The sequence below is a fragment of the Mirounga angustirostris genome, unplaced genomic scaffold, assembly GCF_029215605.1.
Source record: "Mirounga angustirostris isolate CCGP_5_RB_7025 unplaced genomic scaffold, mMirAng1.0.hap1 SCAF_3, whole genome shotgun sequence".
Taxonomy (NCBI): domain Eukaryota; kingdom Metazoa; phylum Chordata; class Mammalia; order Carnivora; family Phocidae; genus Mirounga; species Mirounga angustirostris.
This window is the reverse complement of record NW_026991711.1, coordinates 190,438,758-190,462,587: the sequence shown is the minus strand read 5'-3', so window position 1 is coordinate 190,462,587 and position 23,830 is coordinate 190,438,758. Positions and strand designations below refer to the sequence as shown.

The 23,830-nt window shown below is 51.5% G+C and overlaps 1 protein-coding gene across 20 annotated transcripts in view; it reads right to left on the bottom strand.

Moving 5' to 3' along the window:
* Nucleotides 1-23,830, bottom strand: part of AGAP1 (ArfGAP with GTPase domain, ankyrin repeat and PH domain 1) — a 517,580-nt gene that overhangs the window by 290,191 nt on the left and 203,559 nt on the right. For all 20 annotated transcript variants that reach the window (XM_045867676.3, XM_045867677.3, XM_045867680.3 and 17 more), the window contains 3 exons: nt 20,236-20,321; nt 17,076-17,217; nt 12,566-12,700 (listed from right to left, as the gene is read on the bottom strand). In XM_045867676.3, coding sequence (XP_045723632.1) covers nt 12,566-12,700; nt 17,076-17,217; nt 20,236-20,321 — 363 coding nt within the window. The remainder of the gene's footprint in view (nt 1-12,565; nt 12,701-17,075; nt 17,218-20,235; nt 20,322-23,830) is intronic.

Below are 23,830 nucleotides of genomic sequence, written 5' to 3'. Positions count from 1 at the left end.
GCATCCAGACCCTGGGCCAGTGCTCCACCTACGTGTCCCCCCCAACATTCTCATCCGCAGGGGCTGGTCAAACACCCTTCTTTGGCGCTCACAGACTAGTCTGCGACAGCCGCCCCCCCACAGGGGACGCTGCCCTTCACTGATGAAACCGCCCCGCCTCCCTCACTTTTGTTGCTCACAGTGTCCTGGCCACGTTGACACTATTCTGGGGGCTGAAAAGGGTACCGCTCTCCAAATTAGACGTTACTTCCTTGTAGACTCTGAACACTCCATTTGTAAGTAATCTGATGAAAGATACCATCTGTATAGAATAGATTGTGATTTGACAGGTTTCTCATCTGAGGTACCAAAAGTGTAGTAGGTCCCACTGTCCACATCAAGAAATTGAAAATGTCATGATCTGAGGCTCAGTCCGTGGAGCACGCGACTCTCGATCTCGGGGCTTTAAGTTTGAGACCTGCGTTGGGTGTAGAAATTACTTAAAATCTTTTAAAAAAAAGCCATGATCTGAGATGCTATAATTTCTACTGGAATTTATGCAGTGGGAGAAAATAAAGGGTAAAAGCAAAAAAGTAAATGGAAAACAGCAGGAAAAGCCGCAACCTGAGGAGAGTGGAGGAGGGGGGAGAAACTCCAGAACTCAAACAACAAGACTCTTCTCTCTCTGCGTCCCCAGCTCTGCTGGGCGCCCAGAGAAGCAGCGGGTGCGAGCCCTCTGGAGGGGCCCTCCACTCCTTCAGAGATCACACCACTCCACAGCTCAGCACCTCCAGAACCAAGGCTCGCCTCTGTAAGAAGAGTATCTACAGTTGCCCAAACTGATCGACTCCCTTCCCTCTGCCCGGGGGTATCAGCCTGATTCTGCCACTGACCTTCTCCTCAGTACCAGGCTGCACGAAGAACCCGCAGTGTCCCCGCAGGGAGAGGTGAGAGCCGGGCAAGGAGGCTGATGGCAAAGGCCCCACCCAGCCCCGCATGGCCACCTGCTCAGCCCCGCGTGGGACCGCGGATGCGCGCCCTAGAGCGAGACACCCGGGCTGTCACCAGCCAGCAGAAGTCTTGGTGCGTTCTGTGAAGAGCGTATGAGGGACTGAAGAGTCAGTCTGTTTACTGCTCCACAGTGGTTTAGGAAAAGCGTCTCTTTTGTCAGTTTTTCTGTGAGTCGTCTCTAAAGGTACACGCAGAGCAAAAGGCGAGAAGGGACCCCCGTCCCCTTAAGCGCAGACGGTACCATCTCACCTTTCCTGCGCCCTCCCGCCCAGCGCAAAGAATGAAACTCTGCTTGCGTTCGTGTGCCGCTGGCCCGGGAACCTCACACGCTCCGCGGAGTGCGCCTTCCCCCAGGCGCAAACGGTCTCCTGAACCGCTGTCCGTTTCACCGCGTCTGCGATCTCCGCAGCGACAGCACAAGGCGGCACAGGCCAAGGCCGGCCGGCCTCCTCCTCGCGCTCCCGCGAGGCCCCCCGCGGCTTCTGCCGAGCTGCACGGCCCGGCGCTTCCCTCCCGCGCGATCCCAGCCTCGGGCCCGCGCTTAGGGGCCCACGTCCAGCCCCGCTCTCCGCCGCGCGGAGGACGCGCGAGCGGGCGAGCGTTCGCACACGGCGCACGGAGACGGAGCACCGCCGACAGGGCCGCGGTTAAGCCCAAGCCCCCCGGCGGAAATGATCCCACTCGAAGGGGCATCTTCGCCCGTTACCGGGTTTTAAGACGAAATCCGGGGCTTTCGACATTCCGGACAAAGGTGAGAGCTCGCGGCCGAGAGCGACCGACCGGCTCTCCAGCGTCCGCTCTGCGGCCGGGCGCGCCCCCTGCCCCCGGGAGCGAAGAAGCGCCGCGCTGCCGGGGTCCCGCGGCCCCGGGCGCGCCCCCTGCCCCCGGGAGCGAAGAAGCGCCGCGCTGCCGGGGTCCCGCGGCCCCGGGCGCGGCGCCTGCCTAGGCGCGCAGTCCAGGCAGGACGAGCACTCGAACGCGAGACTCCCGGCACCTCGCCCAGTAACGGAGTCTTGGCGCATCCACAGGACCGCGACAGCGCTTTTCGTACGGCCTGCGCACAAGGTAAAACGGGACGGAGCTTCCCGAAACCGCAGAAACCACACAAAAACTCTCCGCGAACTGAGGACGAGTCACGAGGGCAAGAGCTGCAGAGCGCCGCAGGGGGGCGCCGCGCCCAGCCCGGGGAAGGGAAGCCCCACGGGCCCCCCCAGCTTTGCTCAGGGCAGCAGGCCTCCCAAGGCAACAGCGAGCCAGACGACCCCAAACTAGCTCTTTTCAGCTTCTCTTCTCCCAGACAGGACGGCGGCTTAACTCATGTGCCCAAAGGAGGGGCCCGCCCCCTGGGGGCAGCGTAGGGCTGTGGCTGGAAGTGGGGGCAGCTGAATGCAGCCTGGAGAAACAGGGCCAGCACCACGTCATTACGGGCACGGGGCCCCGCCTTCCAGGGCAGAAACACCCGGGCCACAGAGCCCACCCAGGACACGCCGGGGGAAAGGAACGCATGCTTACCTTTTAACTCCTTGACCTTCACAGACTTGCGTGGGCTTCCCAGATTTTGACATTTCAAACAGGAAATAATGCAATACGATCCTTATGTTCACCAAGGGGAGATGTGCTTGGAGCGCCCGGGCCCCACCGCAGAGGGACGGTCCCCAGCGCAGCAGAGCTGTGCCCGGGCCACAGCCGCCGGGGACCTGCCACGTGACCAGGGCAAGGGGCACAGCCCGGCCCTGGAACTGCTTGTGTGTGGAAACGAGGATGGGCTTCCAGGGTCCCTCAAGCCCTCCGGAGGAGCACTGACACGACACAAAGCTCAGGGAGGTCCAAACGCCAGGAGCCGCTTCCCACCCACTCCAGGTGCCCGTCTCTAAGGCGACACCAGGAGCGAGCTGGTAGCACTGTGCGTCAGAAGGGACGGATGAAGTGCGAGGACACCCCACTCTGAGGTCACGGCTACACACGGAACTGGGGACAGTCTCCCTGGGCCGTCTGCCCTCTGGGGAGCTGGGGCACTCCAATCCAGGTGTAGAGAACCTACCAGAAACACCGAGGCCACATCTGCAAGAGCAGCAAGGCCCACCTGCTCCCATGTGTCACCAACACGCCAGACCTTTGCCCGCCCAAGGGACCGACCGCCACCTCCTAACAAAACGCCTGACTGCGAAGATGAGCTTATTTTCACATTAACGTATCAAAAGTAGTATTTGAGACAAATTTAAAAATTATGATTATTTTCTACTTCTACGTGATCAAAGTTAATCCTAAATAAAAGATTAAGGATGGAGACAAAGATTCAGGTAAAGAGCCATCCACTCAGGCACTGATCCTAAAACACATAACTGGGGGGACCCCTCAATGTCTAATAGTGGATTGGGCCAAAAAAGTATTTCTAGTCACTCAATGGAATGCAATGCAAAAATGAGAAAATACATTGTAGAGAAAGTACTGATGTGAAAAAAGCAGATTTTACCATGTCATAAGGCCCGAAAATCCGCTTTTTCCAAACACACGGGCATGCAGACAGCCACACCCCCCACACCTTAACGGTAACAGCCACTGGGGGTGGTGTGATGGGTGGTTTTTATCTCCATATTTCACAACCTTTAAAAATCATCTCCTTAGGGGCGCCTGGGACATGAGATTGAGCCCTGCATCAGGCTCCAGACTCAGCGGGGACTCTGCTTGGGATTCTCTCTCCCTCTCTCTCTCTGCCCTTCCCAACCCCACGCAAAATCTCTCTCTCTCAAATAAATAAATCTTTAAAAAAAATTTCTTTAGCAAATCTCACACAATCCAATTTAGTCATCGAAGTTTCTACAGTCTCTTTTTCTTTAGACAAACAAGTGTGCAACCCACCCTTCACAGCTGCTTTCTCCCTAAATCAGGGAAGATCCGTCCAGCTGTTTGGGTGTCATTTTCTCTTCACAGAATTTCCCGTGACTCTGCACTAACTACCCGCAAGCCGACGTGGGATCCCAGAGCCTGCCTTCGGGGAAGCCCAGCGTCTGCTCCGGCCTGGACCCCCATACACTCCTGGTCAGCCCCCCACTGCTGAGTAGCGTGCACAGACATCAGCATCCACAGGGTAAAGCTGTGCTTTCTGGTGTCAAGAACCTTCACAACTTCCCTCCTTGGAGGATTACTCTTCCTTCTCTTTCATGAACCGAACTTACTGGTGCTGCTAAACCCCATCATTGGCGGACAGTTCCTCGGTGAAGGGAGGCCACTAAGAATCTGCTATGTCTGTATTCTCTAAGGGGAAGATGTTATAAACAAAAGACTTCAAAGTAAGTTGGAAACACCAGCCATGAAGTGTAACATTTCTGACTTTTCTACTTAAGTGATATCTTCATATTGTGTTGATCAGAGGCTGCGGAGGGTTAAGTAGGTCAAAAAGTACATCACCGTTTAATCATTTAAAAAACATTAGGGAGAGCGGAATGGCGTGGCATTATGAATAGATTATGAACAAAAATAAAAGCCATTTGTATGCATTAATGATACATCAAGCTAATTCAAGCTGGCTCAAGTCATTAACAGGATCCTGGGGCAGGCCCCAGCTACGATGTATGAGGCCACAGCACGGACAAGTATGAACACAACCGTCTCCTGTGTCATTGATAAAATTAATTCTGTGAGCAGATGGGAGTCTTAACACGAACATCAGAATAGAGCACACTTACTAACAGTGTGTTTACTGATCTCGCGTTGGCAGGGCGGGGGTTAAAACAGCATCTATGGGCACACATGAGCCGTGGTGCCCGCCCAAGGTGGCCCTAAGGGAAACGCAGCAGGAAACGTTCCCGACTTGGGGTAAGAAACTGCCAGAGACAATCACAGCCCCTACTGACACAACAGTCTACAGAACTATGAAACAGAAGACTATTCACGGTCTCCTGTTGTTTGTAATAACAGCAACCTTGGTATCAAGATTTTAAGATGATTTCTTAGGATGTTACTCTGGAAAGAGTGAAAAACGTCACGGTCCTCTCTACCCCACCAGAAACTAGTGTAAGAATTACCGAGTCTCACACTTGATTCCGAGTTGTTACGGCCAGGAGCTGCAGTCTGAACCACACCCACCATGGAGATACTCCCCCTACCTCAACGCTTTCACGCTGGACAGGTGACTGTAAGCAAATCAACTGATATCCAAAAGAGTTAGTCCCTCTATAAACGTCCAGCCTCTGGGTCCACTGAATAGCTCAATGGATGAGAGAGAAACTCTCAAAAGGGGAAATTTCTAGACAAAGAGACTTTAAACAAGAAACAAGCTGATTTCATACTTGTGTCCAATTCATAATAATACCTTAAAACACTCGGGATTATTCCAGGGTCATCACTTTCAACAAATTCTCAAATGAATCCTGACAATGTTCACTTACAGCCTGGCCGTTAGTCCCACCGTAATACACTCCCCATTTGTCAAATGTGCGTGAAGACACTCGGCTGCAGATCAGCTGCCAGAGGTCTGGCTCGTCTATAAGACGCTTGTAACTCAAACTTTTTTTTCTAAAAATACTAATTTCAAAAGGTTTTTTTTGTTTTTCTTTTCGTTTTGGTTTTGTTTTTTTGGCCTCTGAAAATAGGTCTTATTACCACGAATTGTGTTCATACTTGTCTGTGTTGTACAGCCAAAGATACTTTAACTTTGGTATTAATTATTTCATTTTGTGATTTAACCCTGTTCATAGAGAAAGTTTCTCTGGTTAAGAAATAAGCTGAATTTAAAGATGCACATACAAAGGGTACCGACAATATCATGTTTTATAAAAATAAACGATGTCAATCATTCATGCACTTTCCCATCCCCACGCAAACCAGCCTACAGCACACAGAAAACCCGCCCAGACCCAGGCCTTCTTGCTCACTGTACACATTCCCTCCCCACCCACAGGCTTGACCCAAAGTCTACTTAATGTCAACACCTGATAGGTAGCTTTTCAATTTAATGAGAGGTGTGGTTCTTTTGGAGGCAACTTGCGGATTCTAATTTCCATGGGATTCGACCATGTTAGAAGCTGCCAGGCAGTGACAGCCCCTGAACGCTGGTGTTTAACGAGGACAGCAGAGCAGCCGCCAAACCGGGGCCACGCCCATGTTACAGGACTCAACCCACTACCCTCAGGAGCGTGAAGAGTGTTTTCCTTCTCTGCCTTGCTCCTCCAGGCAACTGGCTCATGTCATCCTTATTCTTAGAAGGTTTTAAAATATTAACCCCCGGGGCGCCTCAGTCGTTGGGCGTCTGCCTTCGGCTCAGGTCATGATCCTGGGGTCCTGGGATCGAGCCCCGTGTTGGGCTCCCTGCTCTGCGGGAGGCCTGCTTCTCCCTCTCCCACTCACCCTGCTTGTGTTCCCTCTCTCGCTGTGTCTCTCTCTCTGTCAAATAAATAAATAAAATTTAAAAAATAAAATAAAATATTAACCCCCCCGAATAAAGTATATAAAGCATAGTAAAGTTTCCGTTTGCCCCGTCATAACATAAACTACCCCTCTGTCCCATGAAACCTTGAATGTACAACGTTTCAAGGCAACGAGGAGGGGGCAGTGAGAGTGCGCCAAGGAGGGGGCAGGGGCGCGGGCACACGGGCACAGATGCCCAGAGAAAACCACGGGCAGAAAGGACACGCAGGCCAGACACCAGCTGTAAAGAGGGCCTATTAAGTTCCACTGTCTTACATTAGAAACCCTTAAACTGTGACATAAATATTAGTCATTATTACAAATGATAAAAAAATAGAAATTGGCAAACACTACATGACTCCTTGGCCTTTTCTCTCTCTCTCTCTCTATACACACATACACACACACACACACACACACGAAACGCCCAATGTACACATACATATGGCTTGCTTTTCATCGTGGAAGATATCATTTCTGAAAGAAATCCTTTGGAAACAGAATTAACACAAAAAGAAAGGGACTCCAGTCTACCCCTTAACACAATAAAAAGAGCAACAACAAAACAAATAATAAAATAGGCCACCCCAACAATGAAAATTAAGCGGGTTCCAAGAAGGCATGGAAGAAGCCTGACACATCCTTTAACAGCACAAACAAAAGACGGCGGTGTGAGCAAAACAAAACGGCACAGGATGATGCAGCACTCAGGAGCAAAACCCCTGGACTGCTCCCACTTACTGATGCTCTAACACATGCAATTAGGTCATACAAACCGGGCGCATTAATACAGCTACTCTTGTGCTGGACAATCCCGTAATTAGGACCAAGCAGCTGCAGAATTTAATGTGAAATGGGATTCTTTGTACATCAGGGTATCAGTCTTTGGAAGCAGAGGACAGAAGGCAAACCAAGGCTCCCTGACTTACTGCAAACCCCTGTGCCAGTCAGGCAGCCTCTCCTGGCTCAGCCCTGACGGTACAGGGCGTCCACTCGAGGGTGAGCCATCCGCAGGCAGGGGGTGGGGGGACAGCTAGGGGACAGCTTCTATGCAGGTGCTTTCAGAATGTGAACTACACAGCACGCATGTAAAGAGTTGGTGTGACCGTGCCGGGAGGCCGACGGGCCCATGCCGTCAGAAGGACGCCCGTCCACAGGACACTGCATGAAGTGTGTGATCACCGGAAGCCCGAGCGCCAGCCACCGGCGCCCAGAACCCTTCTGAGGCTGCCGTCCGAAGGGCACGTGCACCTCCAACCGAATGGTCTCTTTCTCACATAAGTAACGTAGAAGAACATCTATCCTAGAGTGAGTGGTCTTCCGTGTGAGATCACTGGACTGCCCAGTTACTCTGGGCAACAACATAGTGACAAAACCCAGCAGTCTTGGGGAGGGTCAAGCAGACAGACGGTAATCTGTAATTATCTAGATCTTGGCTTATACGGATCTCGACCAGGTCTAAACAGTTATTGTCAGAGCAGAATGTTGCGCATATGGGTTTTCCTACTGTCCTACGAAGACAAGCTTAAGAAGGTAGAAGGTTAAAGCTTCACAGGGAAGAATGCATTAATGTCTAATAGGATGCTTTCAGTTGGGATTTAACAAGTGACTACAGTTTAGAAGGTACGTGCAAGAATATTAAATTCTGTATACAAAATAGGTGGCATCAGGATGCGTAACAGGAACGACCCATATACAAAACAACACTGTTCTACAACACAGACAAATCTCTATCAGCTCATTTTAGGAGAGGGAGGGAAGGAGAAAGGAAAAGGGCGTAAAGTAGCCTGGATAAGGGAAAATTAAATATCTTGTACCACCATCAGGTTTTACTCATTCCATATGAAAGGGAAACCACTTTTCTTTATATATCAGAGATCTTTAAAATATCACACACCAGTCAGATACTGTAATCTAAAAATTATAAAATATACCCCCCAAAAAACTTAGGGGATCTATTGGCTCTACTTCACAAAATGTCAAAACAAACAAAAAACTGATTCTACATCATGCTTAGTTTGAAAAAGAGAACTACACTCTGACGCAAATCACTATGCTCATCAGACATCCGTTATACAATCACTGTCATCCAAACAAAACAAGCTATAAGCAAGGACATCCAATGTAGAGTGAGAAATCTAAAAATGATTGGAAAGGGAGAATTCATCATTTCCAAAATCCAGCTTCAGGGAACTAAAATCCCAAATGCTCCCTCGTGAACATGAGGAGGCAGAGTCCCAAGATGGCTCACAAGAACGGTCCAAGGGGTCCTTCAACCACTTACACACATGGCTGTTCACTACCTTTCAGCACGGCTTCGTCTTCTAGGAGAGGGGTTTAATTCTGTCACTAAGTTATAATCCTTTTAGGTTGTCCCTGAATATCTAGGTCAAAAAAATCCCATCACCAACACTACCCTCCTTTCCCTACAGAGACTCAACTAAAATGGCAGGAAAGATGTGCTCAGTGCAAGGACTTCTTCCATGCAGTTGGTTCCTTTACAGAGTGAGAGAAACGTCTCTTGAATAGAAATCATAGCACCAGAGAAACAGTGTCTGCAGAGAGTGAACTTTATTTTTCTGTAATCCTGTATCTTCATGAATCCAGGCCGAGAGAACAAATGACCAAGGACTTTTGAAAAATTTCATGCCAAACACAGACATTACCATTATAACGTTAAAACTACAAAAGCCCGAAGTTAATCTCGCAGACATGGCCGGCGGCGACCAGAGCTGCACAGAACTGGACAGATGGAGAGACACGGGGTGATGGGCCATGCGCAGCCTGGGCTGCCTCAATCCCCTGGTCCAGCCTGTGGGGCCCTGAGATCCCTGCAGGGCTTTTCTGGGAATCCAGACAGACGGACGGGTAACCATGCCCATGTCAGGCCCGGCAGCCCAGATGCAGTAGAACCAGGGAGTATGTGATTTCTTAGAAGGTGAATCTTATTTACTGGAACCCCCTTCGTGGAGGCCAGACATTCTGCTCCACAAGCCACACAAACTCATCAGGAGCAGGATCAACGATGATCCCGGACCACTGCGAGCAGGTGACAGAAGGCAGCCTGGTCCTTCACACCTGTCCTCCACCCTCAGGGAAAGTGCAAGCTTCCGTCTCTGGGCGCTGGCCCTCCACCTCGCGGAGGCGGGGGCCCCTCCCCGTACTAGCCCCTCTTCTCGACCCTGAACCAGAGGCTTGGCATGAGCAACGCTGCTTCTCAGATGAGGGCATCCACTGCCTCCCTGCCTCGGGACACCCCTGATGCTGACGGAGACCCTCCATCTTGGATTACTTTCCAAGAGCCATGTGAGAACTACACCCTGGAGAGAAAAGTAGACAGACATTCTATTTCTCCATTAATTCTGCAATCTGTCTCCAGTTTCAGGATACTAAGAACTCCAAGTTAAAGAAGCAAAGACTACAGTCCCTGGTATCTTAAAAAATCAACCCGGGGAGCCAGTCGACCAGAAAGCCTGGGGGGCAGAGAAAGGTGCTAGGGAGGTCTGGCTGGTGTGAGAACCAGGCCTGTTTCCTTCTTTCAGGGGTAAGTTAAATGTTACATAGAAACTACCCGCTCTTTCTCTTTCTACAATGCAAAGATATGAAAAGCACATAAATAAAGGCAAGTCCTAAGGTGTAAAGGAAGCCAGAAACTTGAAAGAGAAATCCGAATGACGTGAGTCTGTGAGTGGGTGGTGAGCCTGCCGAGTGCGCCCTCCATCCAGCCTCCCCCCGGGGACCGGGCAGGACCCACATCACTGTGGCTTTAATGACAGAATGGTTAAAGCTCTGGGCTCCTCGTCCCAGGACAGGCATCCCATCCAGATGCCTCTGGTCGAGCTTAATTTTTCCGAGCCTTGATTTCTTTAACGCTAAACCTTGTGAGGGTTTTTTTTTTTTCCCTTAAGGATTAAAATGGATCATGACTGTTCACAATTTCTAAATACTGAGCACTGTCCCCACTTGGTCAGCAACTACTTTTAACACTAACAATTACAGAGTTGACGACTTAACAAAAAGACATACCCTATAATCCCCCTACCAAATATGCAGAGTAAACCCTCATTTTATTTTTAAATCTTATCTTCATATAAACAGAAATATTTTAAGGACAAAATCACAATAGTCACAGAAACTGTAGTATCGTGGGTATTATTTCCTTTTCTGACTTTGTACAATTCAAATATTTAATGGCAATGAATTATTTCTAAAATGAGAAGTAACAAAATGTAGTGGGAATCTCCTAAACCTGTGAAAACTCACGGTACGAGCGTCATGTGTTTTGTTAAATCACAGCAATGGAAACCCTCTAGGAGCATAAAGGAACGCTGTCTGGAAAAGCCCTTCCGGTCCTCCCCCTGCTGGCACTCGGCCTGCAGACAACAAAGTGCTTCCAGTGCGGGGCCGCGGCTGACTGCCGTGCGCTCTGGATGCAGGGCAGGGAAGCACAGTATCTGGGCTTCCCTTGTGTCAACCAACTCTTACGATTATGTATGAGCTCATTTATGGGAAGGTCACATTTTCGATTTTAAATGCACATGTAAAGCAATCGTGGAGGATAAGCTCATCCACAGGATGAAATTCCGAAAATCTCCACCAGGGGCCGGCAAAGCCGCTGCAAAGGGCCAGGGAGGGACTGTTTCAGGCCTGGCGGGGCCATCACGTTTCCACGTCAACCACTGAACTCTGTGGCGGTAACAAGAGCAGCCCGCCCGTGCGCCCGAGAAAACACAGAAACAGGTGGTTGGCCAGACGTGGCCCGTGCGCCCAAGCCCAGGGACCTTCATCTGTAACAGCCCCACAGGGTCTGGGCTGCCTGCCCCGCTGGGCGCCCTCCAGGAGCCCCACGGGCCTCCGTGCGTGGCTCTTCACAGGCAAACATTCGAGGCACGGTAAGCACGGGCGTACACAGGCCACCACGGGCTCCAGCAGGGATGGGGATGGCCGGGGGGGTGGGCAGGGGCGGGAGGAAGGGCCCCCGAGCTGTCCCTCAGCAGGATGCCTCTGCGTCAGAACAGGCACCGGGGAGGCGGTGAGGACCCAGAGCACAAAGGCCTCTGCAGGACACCCGGGCTGAGAAGCAGGAAGGGCAGGCCACTGTGCGGGGAAGGAGGCCGCAAGCTGAGAATGGAACCGGCTCGTACGGAAAAGGGAAGAAAATGCGAAGTATGGAAAGGGACCCGATCTATGAAATGTCATAAAAATAGTCAAAGTGTGGAATTCTTCCCATTCCATCTGAAAATTCATCTGGACATTTAGAAGAGCATACACTGTCCGGTGTGGGGAGGTCCCAAATGCAGGTGTGTAATTACTACTTGCACTGGGAGGAACACGTCTTCGTCAGGGTTGGGGCCCAGTAAGGCCGGGATGACGGGCGGCTCGGGTGGTCTGCTCTGCCACCGTGGAGGTCAGCCAGATGGGGGGCAGCCTGGGAGTTACTCCCCACAACTCCCCGCGGACATCGGGACCCTCTGCGGGGAGCACTGCCCTTCAGGCTAGGGGAGTCGCTTTCTCCCAGACTTTCCTGACCCCTCCGGACCCAAGACCACCCCTCCCTCCCACCACCTCCCCCACGCCTTCGCCCATCCCCCTCCCGCTTCCCAGCCCGACTCTTGGCATCACGATCACGGACGTGACCGTCTCTGCCCCATGGAACCCTGCGCTTCTCCAGGAGGGTTTCCTGTCTGGTGCATGGCTGTTCCGGCTGTTCCAGGGGCGGGTGATCACTAATGAATTCAGCAACAAAGAAACAATTCTTAAATCGTGGTGTTGGCTCTCAGCCATAAGTCTTAATGTGGGATTGGGTTTTTTTTTTTTTTTTTTGGCCCAAACTTGGCTCTCTTTCCTCTTTTGGTTTATTCTCTCCAAAGCCTAAGAGCAAATATTTAGGCTGTTTTTAGAGACGGGCTTGAACTAAGAATGAGCAGCTACGGTGGAGAAGAGATGTGTAAGTGTGACCCATCACGTGCAGAAGCTAAGCGTGGGCAATGTCACACCCTGTGCACAGGTCACATCACAGCGCACCACACAGGATTCCCAGCGGACTGCTGAGTCTTCTGAACACGCACGCAGCTGAGCGCCCCCTCTGCATGAGGGGGACACTCGGATTCATGCCGGGCGGGCCCTGTGCCGCGGAAGGGGACGCGGATGCGCGGCAGGGAGCGCTTACCGTCCTGAAAGACCCGCTCCACGTTCAGCCCGTAGGTGGCGCACGTCTCATAGTAGGTACACCGCTTCAGGTCGCTGGAGAGCTTCCGCGCCCTGGCGTCGTCGATGACCCGTGGGTTACTGGAACTTATGGCATCTGGAACAGACAGCGACACGGTGACCATAAGCAGCCCTGTTGACGTCCCGCCACTTCAAGCCTCCAGGTAGCTCAAAACCTGCGCCCTGCTCCTGGGCATGTCATGTGTTTAAGAACCTGGAGTTTTTAAAACCTAGTTTACCCTCCAAGTAATAATCTCAAACATTTAGAACAGTCTCCATTTGTAAAAATGTGTTTCACAGGATGCTGCTTCTGAAACGGAGGTAAAGGATGCCCACTCACTGTTTGCAGGTGACGTCTGGTGCACAAAGCACTCTGCTCACTGCGTTCTAGCAGCATTACTCCCCAGGTGCAGCCATACACCTGTTCAGTCCGTGCCCACAAAGCTGCCCTCAGGTGTCTGGTCCTGTTCCGGGCACAGGGTTGCCCCAGTGGACAAAACAGACAAAACTTGGCTCCCTCATGGAGGGGCTACGAGGGTGGCCGGGGAGGGAGGCGGAGAACAAGATAGAGACGTGGAACAGCGATGAACGTTGTGTGGCCACGAGACCACGTCAGGCAGGGCAGGATGTTCGACGGTCCGTGTGCTCAGTGTGGATTCTCAGGGCAGCCCCACCCGCAGGAAGGAGGGAAAGGCCAACCAGCCACTACCTGGGGGGAGAGCACCTGGGGCAGGGGGGCAGCCAAGCACCTGGTGTTTACGGTAGACGGAGGCAGGAGTGGAAGAGAGGGGGCGGTGGAGGGCCCTACGTGCTGGGGTGCGAACCACCTTAGGTCTTAACGGAACCAGTCCTGGGCGCACCCACTTCCCGCAGGGTCTGTATACAGATGAGGACGTTGGAGCAACAGAACAGATGTGGGGCACCTGTCACCAGTCCCCTGAACAAAGAAAAACCAGCCTTCTTTGGCTCAGTGTCTAAGATGCCTCTACCCCACCCCACCATGCGTTCCCGTGTCCCGCACATGCCAACAGAGAAAGGCCAAGATGTTAGGAGCGAGGTGTGAGACAACAGGCACTTTTCGGGGACTTTTTTCTCCAGGGAAGTTTTCTCCGCGGGCTTGAGGCTCCTGTGCCACGGAAAACGCCAACTGCTCTTGAAACAAAAACCCACCGACGGGGTTTTCCCCACTAGTCAAAGAAGAGCACCAGACCAACAGAAACCCCAGAGATAGCAACAACCTTTCAAACTGTGCTTATTCTGGGGCTCAGGAAGTGCCCACGACATTTAATTTTGTAAGTATAAAAAAGTGGCATCTTGAGGGAATAATTTATTCATTTTTACCCCCTCTTTCTCTTGCTTCCTGTTTTATTTTTAGCTCATGGAACAGACCTGACCTGGCAGTTTCCCATAGAGAAATCAAGACTAACTCCGATTCAGGCCTCTTTCTCCAACAATGGCTTGCGCCACCTCAATAGATGTTCTAGAACATTCCCTGGGAAGGCCCCTTAGAGGGGTTTCTTCAAAGAACATCTTGTCCTGTCTCCTTGTCTTCCAGACTAAAAATTTGACTTGGATTTCACAACACTTAAGGAAAAGAAGTATTTTTTAAAGGTGCAAACATCTTTTAAGAAAACGGTAGGAAAAAGGTCGAAATCTGTAATTTTTCAATGCTCTGGTGTAAACACATGCCGTAGTGTCAACCCAGCTTAACCTGACCTGGGGTCCCCAAAAGTCCCACAGGCCCCCTTCCTCAGCAGGAGGCCCACCCCGTGCTGTCCCATCCTGACTTCCCAGGTGCAGCGACGCGTCTCCGCTCTGGCCACGTCATACCTGCACCACGCGTCAGTCGGGGCTACACCAGCCTGGTCTCTCATTCCACCTGTAACTCTGCACCTGCTCACAGCTTGTGCCTGTCCCTCAAATCGATGTCATCTGCAAGCCTTTAAAACAGAACCAGCTTAACGAACATTATGTAACTACCTCGTTCAGAAGTGTCCTGTCCACTTACGGACCCTCGCACAGCTCCTGACTACACCCGGAGAGAACACGCATTCTCGCAGAGACACTCCTCCCACCCTTGGATGAGGCCAGCGACCCCAAACACCTGGGGTAGGGGAAAGCTCAGAGTCCCTCATCTGTAACCTGACCCACCTTTTACCCCCAACACCCCACGAATCCCATGCAAAAGCACAACACACAGGCTTCACAGAGCAAGTCTGCAAGCAGCGAACAAGTACCTAGCAGTGGAACCTTCCAGAAGCCCACACTCACTCTACCCTCCTGCCACAGGGGCTTCTAGGGCACTCTGGAAATGAGAGGTGTGATTAAGGACCAAGAGGACCCCTCAGCTGAGGAATGTCCCTGCTTGGTAACAGTCATGCCCTGTTCATTTGGGATGGGGCTGTGCTGACGATGGACAAAGTCCCACAAATGAACGTGAGGAGACTGCCAGCATCTGTCCTCCACCCGGGCTCCCTGGCTCAGGTGCTCCCTCGCCTGTGGCCTTTCCAGAAAAATGCTCAGAAGACCAGCAGGAATAAAAAGGGTAAGTTCTTCCACTCGGGGACCGCATCAGGGCTTCCCTGGAGTCTCTACGGAGCCTTCCACAGGCGTCCTCTACAACCATGTGAGCCAACCTGGGAGAGGCTCGGCTCTGCCTTCTTGCACCCGTGGTGGGACACGGACAGCCACGCTTATTACCAAGGAGGGAACAGAGAGGCATGCTTCTGCACCCCAACCAGGCCCTCAGTAAAGCTGTGTGTTGAGATACAACCAAGATAACAGAAGCAACCACTTATGTTACATTTATGTGCCCATGGGTGTTACAGGAGCTCCTCCAGGGAACCCCGGCCGAGCCCGGGGAGGTGGCAGTCCAGGTCACGGGGCCAGGACGCTCTGATGCCGGGGGCTGCGCAGCCCCAACACCAGGACCAGACACTCCACTCTCTACTACCCAAACCACGGCTGCGTAAGACGACACCAGATGGATCACATATAGCCTTCTGGCCTAGACTGAGAAGTCCCTGCGTCCTAGCACAGTGAGTCCACAGAGGAAAGGCGTTCTGAGTCTGAAATACAAAGCCCTGAACCCACACAGCGTGCGAGGGGACGCCCGCACTCAGTCTCTGACTTTGCTCAGAAATGCCCTGGGCTGGCCCGCAGGGAGAGGTGCTTGCTGGAAAGGACTCGCTCCAGCTTCAGGGCAGCTCTAGGCAGATCTGCTGTAGATCCTGCCACCCACCAGAAAACACAGAATTTTCAGGATGCCAACAGAAACATGCCAGTTCTGTGTATTAGAACAAGAACCAAGGGCTTCACGCTGGCGCGCCCTTGTTTCCCGGCGGCCACTAGAGGGCGCCCTGGGCATAAAGAACCTCTTTCCCATGGAGTTGTAGGTGGAATTCACCTGCAGCTCTCCAGGCTTCAGTTCTGAGACCACCGGCCATTACACGTTCCCTAAAAGGGGGGGGGGGTGCTCCACACGAGAACCCGACTCTAACATTTTATATCCAGCGCACGGAGATGATGCTTTCAGTTGATCCCATGCTACTTCTGTTCTCACGAGACCCACCTGCCCCATGCAGGGCAGCGCTTCTCTGCCTGCGCTCACTCTCCGCACACTAGACCCAGTACCACGTGCACAGCTGACCGTTCCTGCCTCAACACAGCCAGTTTCTCGTTGAGAAAAGTCTCCCATCAGGGCACGGAAAGGCAGACCAGATGTGGACGTTCTAAAGGAATTAAATACAGCATACGAACAACAAAAGGAAGGCATAATCCAGTTCTTCTTGACGTGATTATTAAGTTACCCATACTGCTGACAAGGCAGTTTTAAAGTTAACCTGCATCTGGTTTTTAAAAACATTCTACATGGCCTTAACACCCAGATGGTGGACACCAGCGCATCCGTGGATCTGACGGAGAACAAGGACACATCAGGGATGTCACTTTGCAAGAGGCCAAGTTTTAAGTGGCCTAGCAAAAAACAAGAAATGCGCTCTTACAGGGTAATTCCAGACTCTGAGGTACCTGCTAGGTAAAAATTACACATAGATCGTAACACATAATAGAGTGAAATAGAACAAAACTCTGCTGTGTATAAGAAATCAGCAGGATTTTAAAGATGTACTAAAAGTTAAAATCGACAACCTCTTAAATTGCTTATAAACTATTTGACATAACCGAAAGAATTAAGAGATCCTACTACAGAAAAAGAAAATAGAATTTTTCTCGAGAGCACTTGGGAGGGTTTTCTTCTGAGGGTGCTGACCGAGTGATTTCTCCACAGAATCAAATCAGGAAATGGGACAATTTCAGTTTCCTGGATTCTCACTGGAAAAAGCCTTCAGGAAGAAGTTATTTCTTCTTTACACCATTTTCAAATTCCTCCAGGCCACAACTATGGGCCCTGAATCCACTTACTGCTCACCCGTGGGGTCCTTCACACCCAAGCTGCACGGGACGGCACTCACCCTGGGTCCCCACCAGAACCAGAGGGATCTCGCTCGTGTTCCGGTAGTTGGCCATCCGATTGTAGTAGTGGTAAACGGTCTGGAAGCTTATCTCATCCTCTAAGCTGAAGACAAAGATCACAGCGTCCACCCACATGGCAAACTAGGGAGAAAAGAGGGCAGAGAGGAGGAGCTGAGTGACAAGGCTGTCTGTCGGGAGGAAGGGTGGGGACAGCGTCTTCGTGAGCACGGGACGCGTGACCCCTCGCTCAGGCCAAGTCCGATGGGCGCCTGACTTCGGCCGTAACACGTGGCTGCGGCATATCCTCCTCGTAACATACCTGGAATGGGACCTTCACCCCCTTCCCACTCAGGCCACCCCAGGCTCCTAGGAGCACAATCCACACATGCTTTCCCGTGGGAACATCTACCCTCTGCCCCGATCCAGCCAGCCGCAGTCGTACAAACACAAGGCAAACCCAGCCTCGCAGAGGAGCCTCCCCAAATCGGAAGACAGGTGCTGACAGTGACCCTGGAGCTTTCGGTTTCACACTAAGTCCCTTCCACAGTACCCCCAGGAGCCTGGCTGGACTCCTCTGAGAGAGGGCGACTCCTCTCTGGGCTCCTGCGGTCTCTCAGAAATCCTCCACCCAGGCTGTGGCCCACTCCTTCTCACAAGAGGAGGTCTTTCTACTGGAAAGATCAGCTGCCACTGAATTCTTTTTTTTTTTTTTAAGTAATCTCTACACCCAACTTGGGGCTCGAACTCACAACCCCGAGATCAAGAGTCGTGTGTTCCAACAAGTGAGCCAGCCAGGCGCCCCTGCCAGTGAATTCTTAAAGCCCCCTCTGAGGTAGGATTACTTATGGTTAGAGAAATACACAAAGCTAATTAAGAAAATGAGCAAAAATCAGGGAAAAACATTAAAATCCCACAACAACCTGACTCTTGCCATTTTATTCTTATTTTACCTCCATCCAGGTGAACCCTCCATCACATCTACTTCGGGGCAAGTTACTACTGCCAGGCACGTACTATCTCATTCAATACTTATAACCACTTGTAAGGTTGGAGCCTAGTGAACGGAAGGCCCCAGAAGCTCAGCAGCCTCCCAGACTCACACGTGGTTGCAGCAGCAGAATCGAGAGCAGGTCAATCCGTCACCAAAGACCCTCCTCTTTCCCCATGAAAATGAAAAATAATAATAATCCTGTTTACTTTCTGCGAGAAGCCACTGTTCCTAGGTAAGTTTTTACCAGCCTAGGCATCAGCTCAGATATATTTGGGGGAATTTTTTGTAGGTTAAGCTCTGACTTCACATGTGACGGAAAAGTGGTTCAGTTGTAAGTGAAAATTCTACGTGATAAAATTTAAATAAACGTGAAGTCCCAAGGATAACAGTAGAATTAAATGAGATCAAGATCTTGTTAAGAATGAATCCCTGGACAGGCCTGATGCCCCTGCAAAGGGCTCAGGACCCAGGCCGACAGGGGCATCTCCTTTCCCCTTTCTCTACCTTGAGGTCTGTTTTCCCGTTCTCTTCCAAGAAGTGCGGTGAAGCTTGCCCATGCGCATGAGCACCCAGAGAGCGATCGTGGTCCTCCGGGACCAGAGGAAGGCTGTGTGAACCCCCATGCAGAGGAAAAGCAAGCCGCACCCCACTCTCCCATGGGTGGGTTCTGGCTGCCCCAGCACCTAGCAGGGGGTGAGCGCTCAGTAAGCAGCCCTACCCATCCCAATGACTGTTCCCACCAACGGCCACACACAAAAAAGCCAGTTAATCGGCACTTTTTACACAAAGCTAAGAGGACACTAGAAGCCACAAAGAAGTCTTACGATCTTGTTCATGAAGCTATTATCTTAGGTGAGTAACATGAAATATTCTGGAACAATGAAAAGAAAGACCAGGCTTCCACATGCCCGAGAAGGGTAACTTGAAAACAAGGTGTCCCCCCCCCCATGAATATTCAAGCATGCTCTGCCTAATTTTGTACAAAATTCTGTCCGTAATTTTGAAAGGCTCTGTGCTGATATCCCTGCCCACAGAAGAAATCTTTAACTAGGGTACGCTTCTGGGCTAAGTAAGGCTCCTGAACAAAGTACGGCTAGAATAAAGGACTGGTCCTCAGTGAACTGAGTAAACACGTTCTCTCAGCCAGAAGCCAAGACAGAGATCTCTGAGGGGGCCCTGGTTCTATCCCCGGGTTGGTGCCATCGGCAGGCAAAGCACCTGGGTCTGTGCCCCTCCACCACGTCCAACCTTGGGCAAGATGTCATGGCATCAGTGTCCTCCGTGAAGACAGGACTCCTAAGAGCATCCTCCCCAGGGTCTTCTGGAGGATGACATGAGCGGACTCTCACAGGGCAGGTGTTCACCCACGTAATATGTGCTTGGCTAGTAAATTATGACATAAATAAAATAATAAACTGGAGATTAAACTAAAGAAAGGTTTTCCACACCTAAGCTTTTTTATTTCCAGTATGCCCAGCCTTCAGGGAACTTCCAAAGAAACCACACTATGCCACACATTGGTTTTCAGTAGGGGTTGACTCGCGCCAAGAAGCCCGGCAAGCAGCATGGTGGCCCCCATCAGATTTCCAGACTTCAGACCAGCAACTTTCTAAATCATCCCACTGCTCTAGGGAATAAACCGCTTACAGGGAACGGGAGAGGACTGTGGACATTTCCAGATGTCACATCAGCAGTCGACAAACCAGCGCAAGTTCTGTTGTTCTTTCCATCTTAAAAACGTGAAAACCAGGGGTGCCTGGGTGGCTCAGTTGGTTAAGCAACTGCCTTCGGCTCAGGTCATGATCCTGGAGTCCCTGGATCGAGTCCCGCATTGGGCTCCCTGCTCGGCAGGGAGTCTGCTTCTCCCTCTGACCCTCCCAACCCTCCCCCCTCTCATGTGCTCTCTCTCTCTCAAATAAATAAATAAAAATCTTTAAAAAAAAAAAAAAAAAAAAACGTGAAAACCAGCCACAGAGACCTAACTTCCCCCTAGGATTTTATGTGAAGGAGCAACAGAATTAGTTTATTAGAGAAAACATGTTCGTGGGGCCTCTAGTCACCTTTCTTGCACACACCTGACTGATTTCTAGAGCCACCTGTTGAACCAGAACTTGAACAAGGGAGCCAAGGTGAGAAGCTGCTTACCGTTTTTTGCTTGTAGTACTCACCTGCGCCTCTGGGGGGCCCCCTTCATCTCTAATCAGCAGCAGGTAGCTCTGTCCATCAACAACGATCTCTTTCTTGAATCGGCCACCTGCCACACACAAAACATCCTGTTACGGAGGAAAGATGGGGTGTAACGAGGGCAAACAGACGTGGGCTTCGCTTGTGGAAAAATACACCCTCGGCTGTCGCCCTGGAGGCAACTCTCAATGTTTAGGACCAGCAACCACTGGATTTTAAAAGTCCTGAACTCAGATTTTAAGTATTTGTCTTTAAGGACCCATGTTCACTTCTGGTTAGAGTCCACAGCCTCCCAGGCAATGCCAGGGTCATCCATGGCTGAGAATGGAAGAATTTTAACGTAGGCTTTGTTTGTAAATTCAGGAATTCTCTCTTACTGGGAACACGCTGATGCAGAGTTCAGAAACACAGCACTGAAATGATCATTCTCTTGTTGGGTTCGCAAAACTGAAACGAATTTTTCATGTTCCACAGGTGCCGAGTCGACAACGTTTTGATAAATTCAAGAGCTGAGAACCGTATTCTCCTCAAGAGAAACCCAGTTTTGAAAGGAAAACACAGAACATCATGGGAATGGTGTCTCCGTATTCGCGGAGTACGGGGGGGATGCTGAACTACCACACACGTGTTAGACAGAACTACGGGATGGCTTCTCCGCACAAGTCGAGACAGAGCAGGGCAGCTGGCTGGCGACAGGGTTAGAGAGCACGCTGTGTTAGCGAGAAACCACCAGGGACCCTGCCGGGGCGCCGTCATTTCTTGGAAGGGGGATCTGGCCCTTCTCATCTCGGCCCCGCACATGCCCAGCTGGGGAGGGACACGCAACTGTCCTGTGTGTCTCCTCGTGGTGGCCCAGACCACACTGCCAGGCCTCTCCCGGACACGGGAAGGACGTCCGCTTCCGCGTCCCTCCGCATCTCCAAAGACAAAGCACCTTTCGAGATTCTGGGCTCTGAGTCCACTCCAGCTAACCCTCACCAGGATTCTGAATTGTTTTTGAGGGAAGAACGCATCAGCACCTGCTCTCATTCTCAGTCCTCGGCACAGACGCCTTCCAGAAACACTCCCTAAACCCCGGATGACCGCGCCCTGGAGAACCACGCTGGCTCCAGAGGCTGCGTGTGTGCCCTCTGCCTCCCGGGGCCACCCTGTCCCCTCCGGACGGGCGCTGCCAGGTGCCCTGCGGCTGGCCAGCCAGCGGACTAACCTTTCAAAGCGGGCCCACGTCTGCACGCACACTCTCCTCGCCTTCCTGGGCCCGCAAAACACACGTTAAGTCTGCTCAATAACAAAAACTGAAGACAGCTTTCCAACATCCAAACAAAACAGATAAACGCTCATTCTGCTCCCCTGCACGGCCAGCACTGAAGACCGCGGGCAGAGCACAGAGAACGGTCAGATGGGGGAAGGTGACGGCGTGTTTGCTCGCTGGATCCAGACAAGCTGGGCCCACTTCCTGCGCTTGTAGGAAGACTGGCAGATGACTCCTGGTCCCTGAACCACAGATTCCGTGTAGGTAGAAAAGCACAGCACCCTTTCCCCGCTGGGCTGCCGTGATTATAAAATGAGCTGGAAACCCCGGGCACCAGCAGAGCCCCCGCGCCTCCAGGGGGACGCAGCCACAAGACGCCGACGACGCCGGGCCGGCTCTCTGTGCGGATCCCAGGGCCGCCACACGCCACCGCTGGGACATCGCCGTCCTTATTCACCCCTCTCTACCTCAGTGTCCCCAGCTGTAAAATTTGGCCCCCATTCCACCTGAAGGGCAGAACCACTGGCAAGGATTACCAGTGTTATTCAAAATTTCTGCCAAGAGTTATCACTTGCTTTTATAAAAGATACACCTAACATTTAATAAACCTAACTTACAAAAGAAAAAATTTACAACAGTTGCAAGAGTAATCAGGATCATTTCTATATTTTTTAAAACCTTTAAAAAAAGAAGAGGTGCTGGAAACCTGCTATCTCTTGGTGAGAAAGAATCGCATTCAACCTTTCATGAAATAACAATGTTAGATGGGAAATCTATACTTTGAGAAAAACCTTTTCCTTCACATCTTGCTTGTAGAGATCTGACGGGTCACACTGAGGGGGACAAGGGAAAAGCCACAGGAATTTGTGTACAAGCTCACAAATCTTCCCTCTGATTCCCGGTGGGTTGATCTTGGCGCCTGAATGAGGATGACGGCCACTACAGAGCAGCCCAAGGGACCAGAGCACTTCAGATCAAGTCTGTCGGGAGCAGATCTGATGCAGAATTTAAAGCTCTCACATCACAGGAAAATACTCGTGCTCCAAGTGAAAGGATTTCAAGGCAGTTCACGTGTCACATCAGCTGGTCCCTCCGGTGGCAGGGACTGGTCTAGGCAGCACCTCGCAAATGTCCCTTCAGCAACACAGTCCTGCCTGTGCTCAGGAGAAACCGAGGAAAGGGCTGAGCTCTGGGGCCTTCAAGAGGGCACGGAAGCCTTGCTGTTCCAGCAGGTATTTAAAAACCCCCAATCATCTCTAAGCGTTCCTCAATCTGTTAGGTTGCTAATTATCACATCCTAAAAGAGCAACGTTAATTTCATGCAGTGTCCCACCATTACCTCTGTTATGGGTGGAACTGTGTCCCCCAACCCCAAATTCATATCCTAACACCCAGTACATCAGAATAGGATCTTATGTGCAAAAGAATTCATTGCAGATGTGATTAGTTAACATGACCTCATACTAGGGTAGGATGGGCCCCTTACCCAGTGACTGGAGTCCTTAGGGAAATTTTGGTGAAGATGAATGCAGGAGCTTTATAAGCCAAGAAACACCAAAGATGCCCCCAAACCACGAGAAGCCCAGAGACAGGCCTGGAACAGATCCTCCCTCACAGGTTCAGGGGGTATCAACCCTACCGACACCTTGAAGACCTTGGACTTCTGGCCTCCAGAATGGTGGGAGAATCAATCTGGGTTGTTTGGAGTGCCCCCAATTGGTGGCCGGAGCAAACTAACAACCTTTGGTACCTAGTTTCTGTCCTCATGATCCTCCTAGAGTGAGCTCACACACACACACACACACACACAGTCTCTCTCTCTCTCTCTCTCCCCCAACCCAGGTTATCCCTAGAACATTTCAAAACCCCCTTTATTCTCTCCATCCCGACTGTCTGTACTTGTTGAAATCATCCAGGAGTTTCCTGCCTGCCTCACACTTGCCCTCGGCCGCAGACCTGCCCCCACAGCAGTCCACAATCTGCAGGATCCACACCACACCACAGTTCCTACCCTGAGCCCACGCTCTTCTTCGTCGCCCCGGGACCCTGCCTCCCCACTGCCTGGCCTTGCACCCCCAGCAGCTCCCTGATGCACTAGCATCTGAGGGCACAACGGCCACACATACCTGTCACCAGTCTGGGTGGCCTCCAAGCAGGAGGTGAGCAGCGGAGCCTGTCCCTGGGGCCACCTGAGTTCCCAAACTACCAGCATCCCTCCCCGACCTCTCCCTCCCCGGGGAGCAAGAGCCTGGTGGGCAGGGGTCAGTACCCAGCTCTCCAGGAACGGAATGGCTTGGAGCTGAGCACCTCCTCCTTGCATGTCCTAC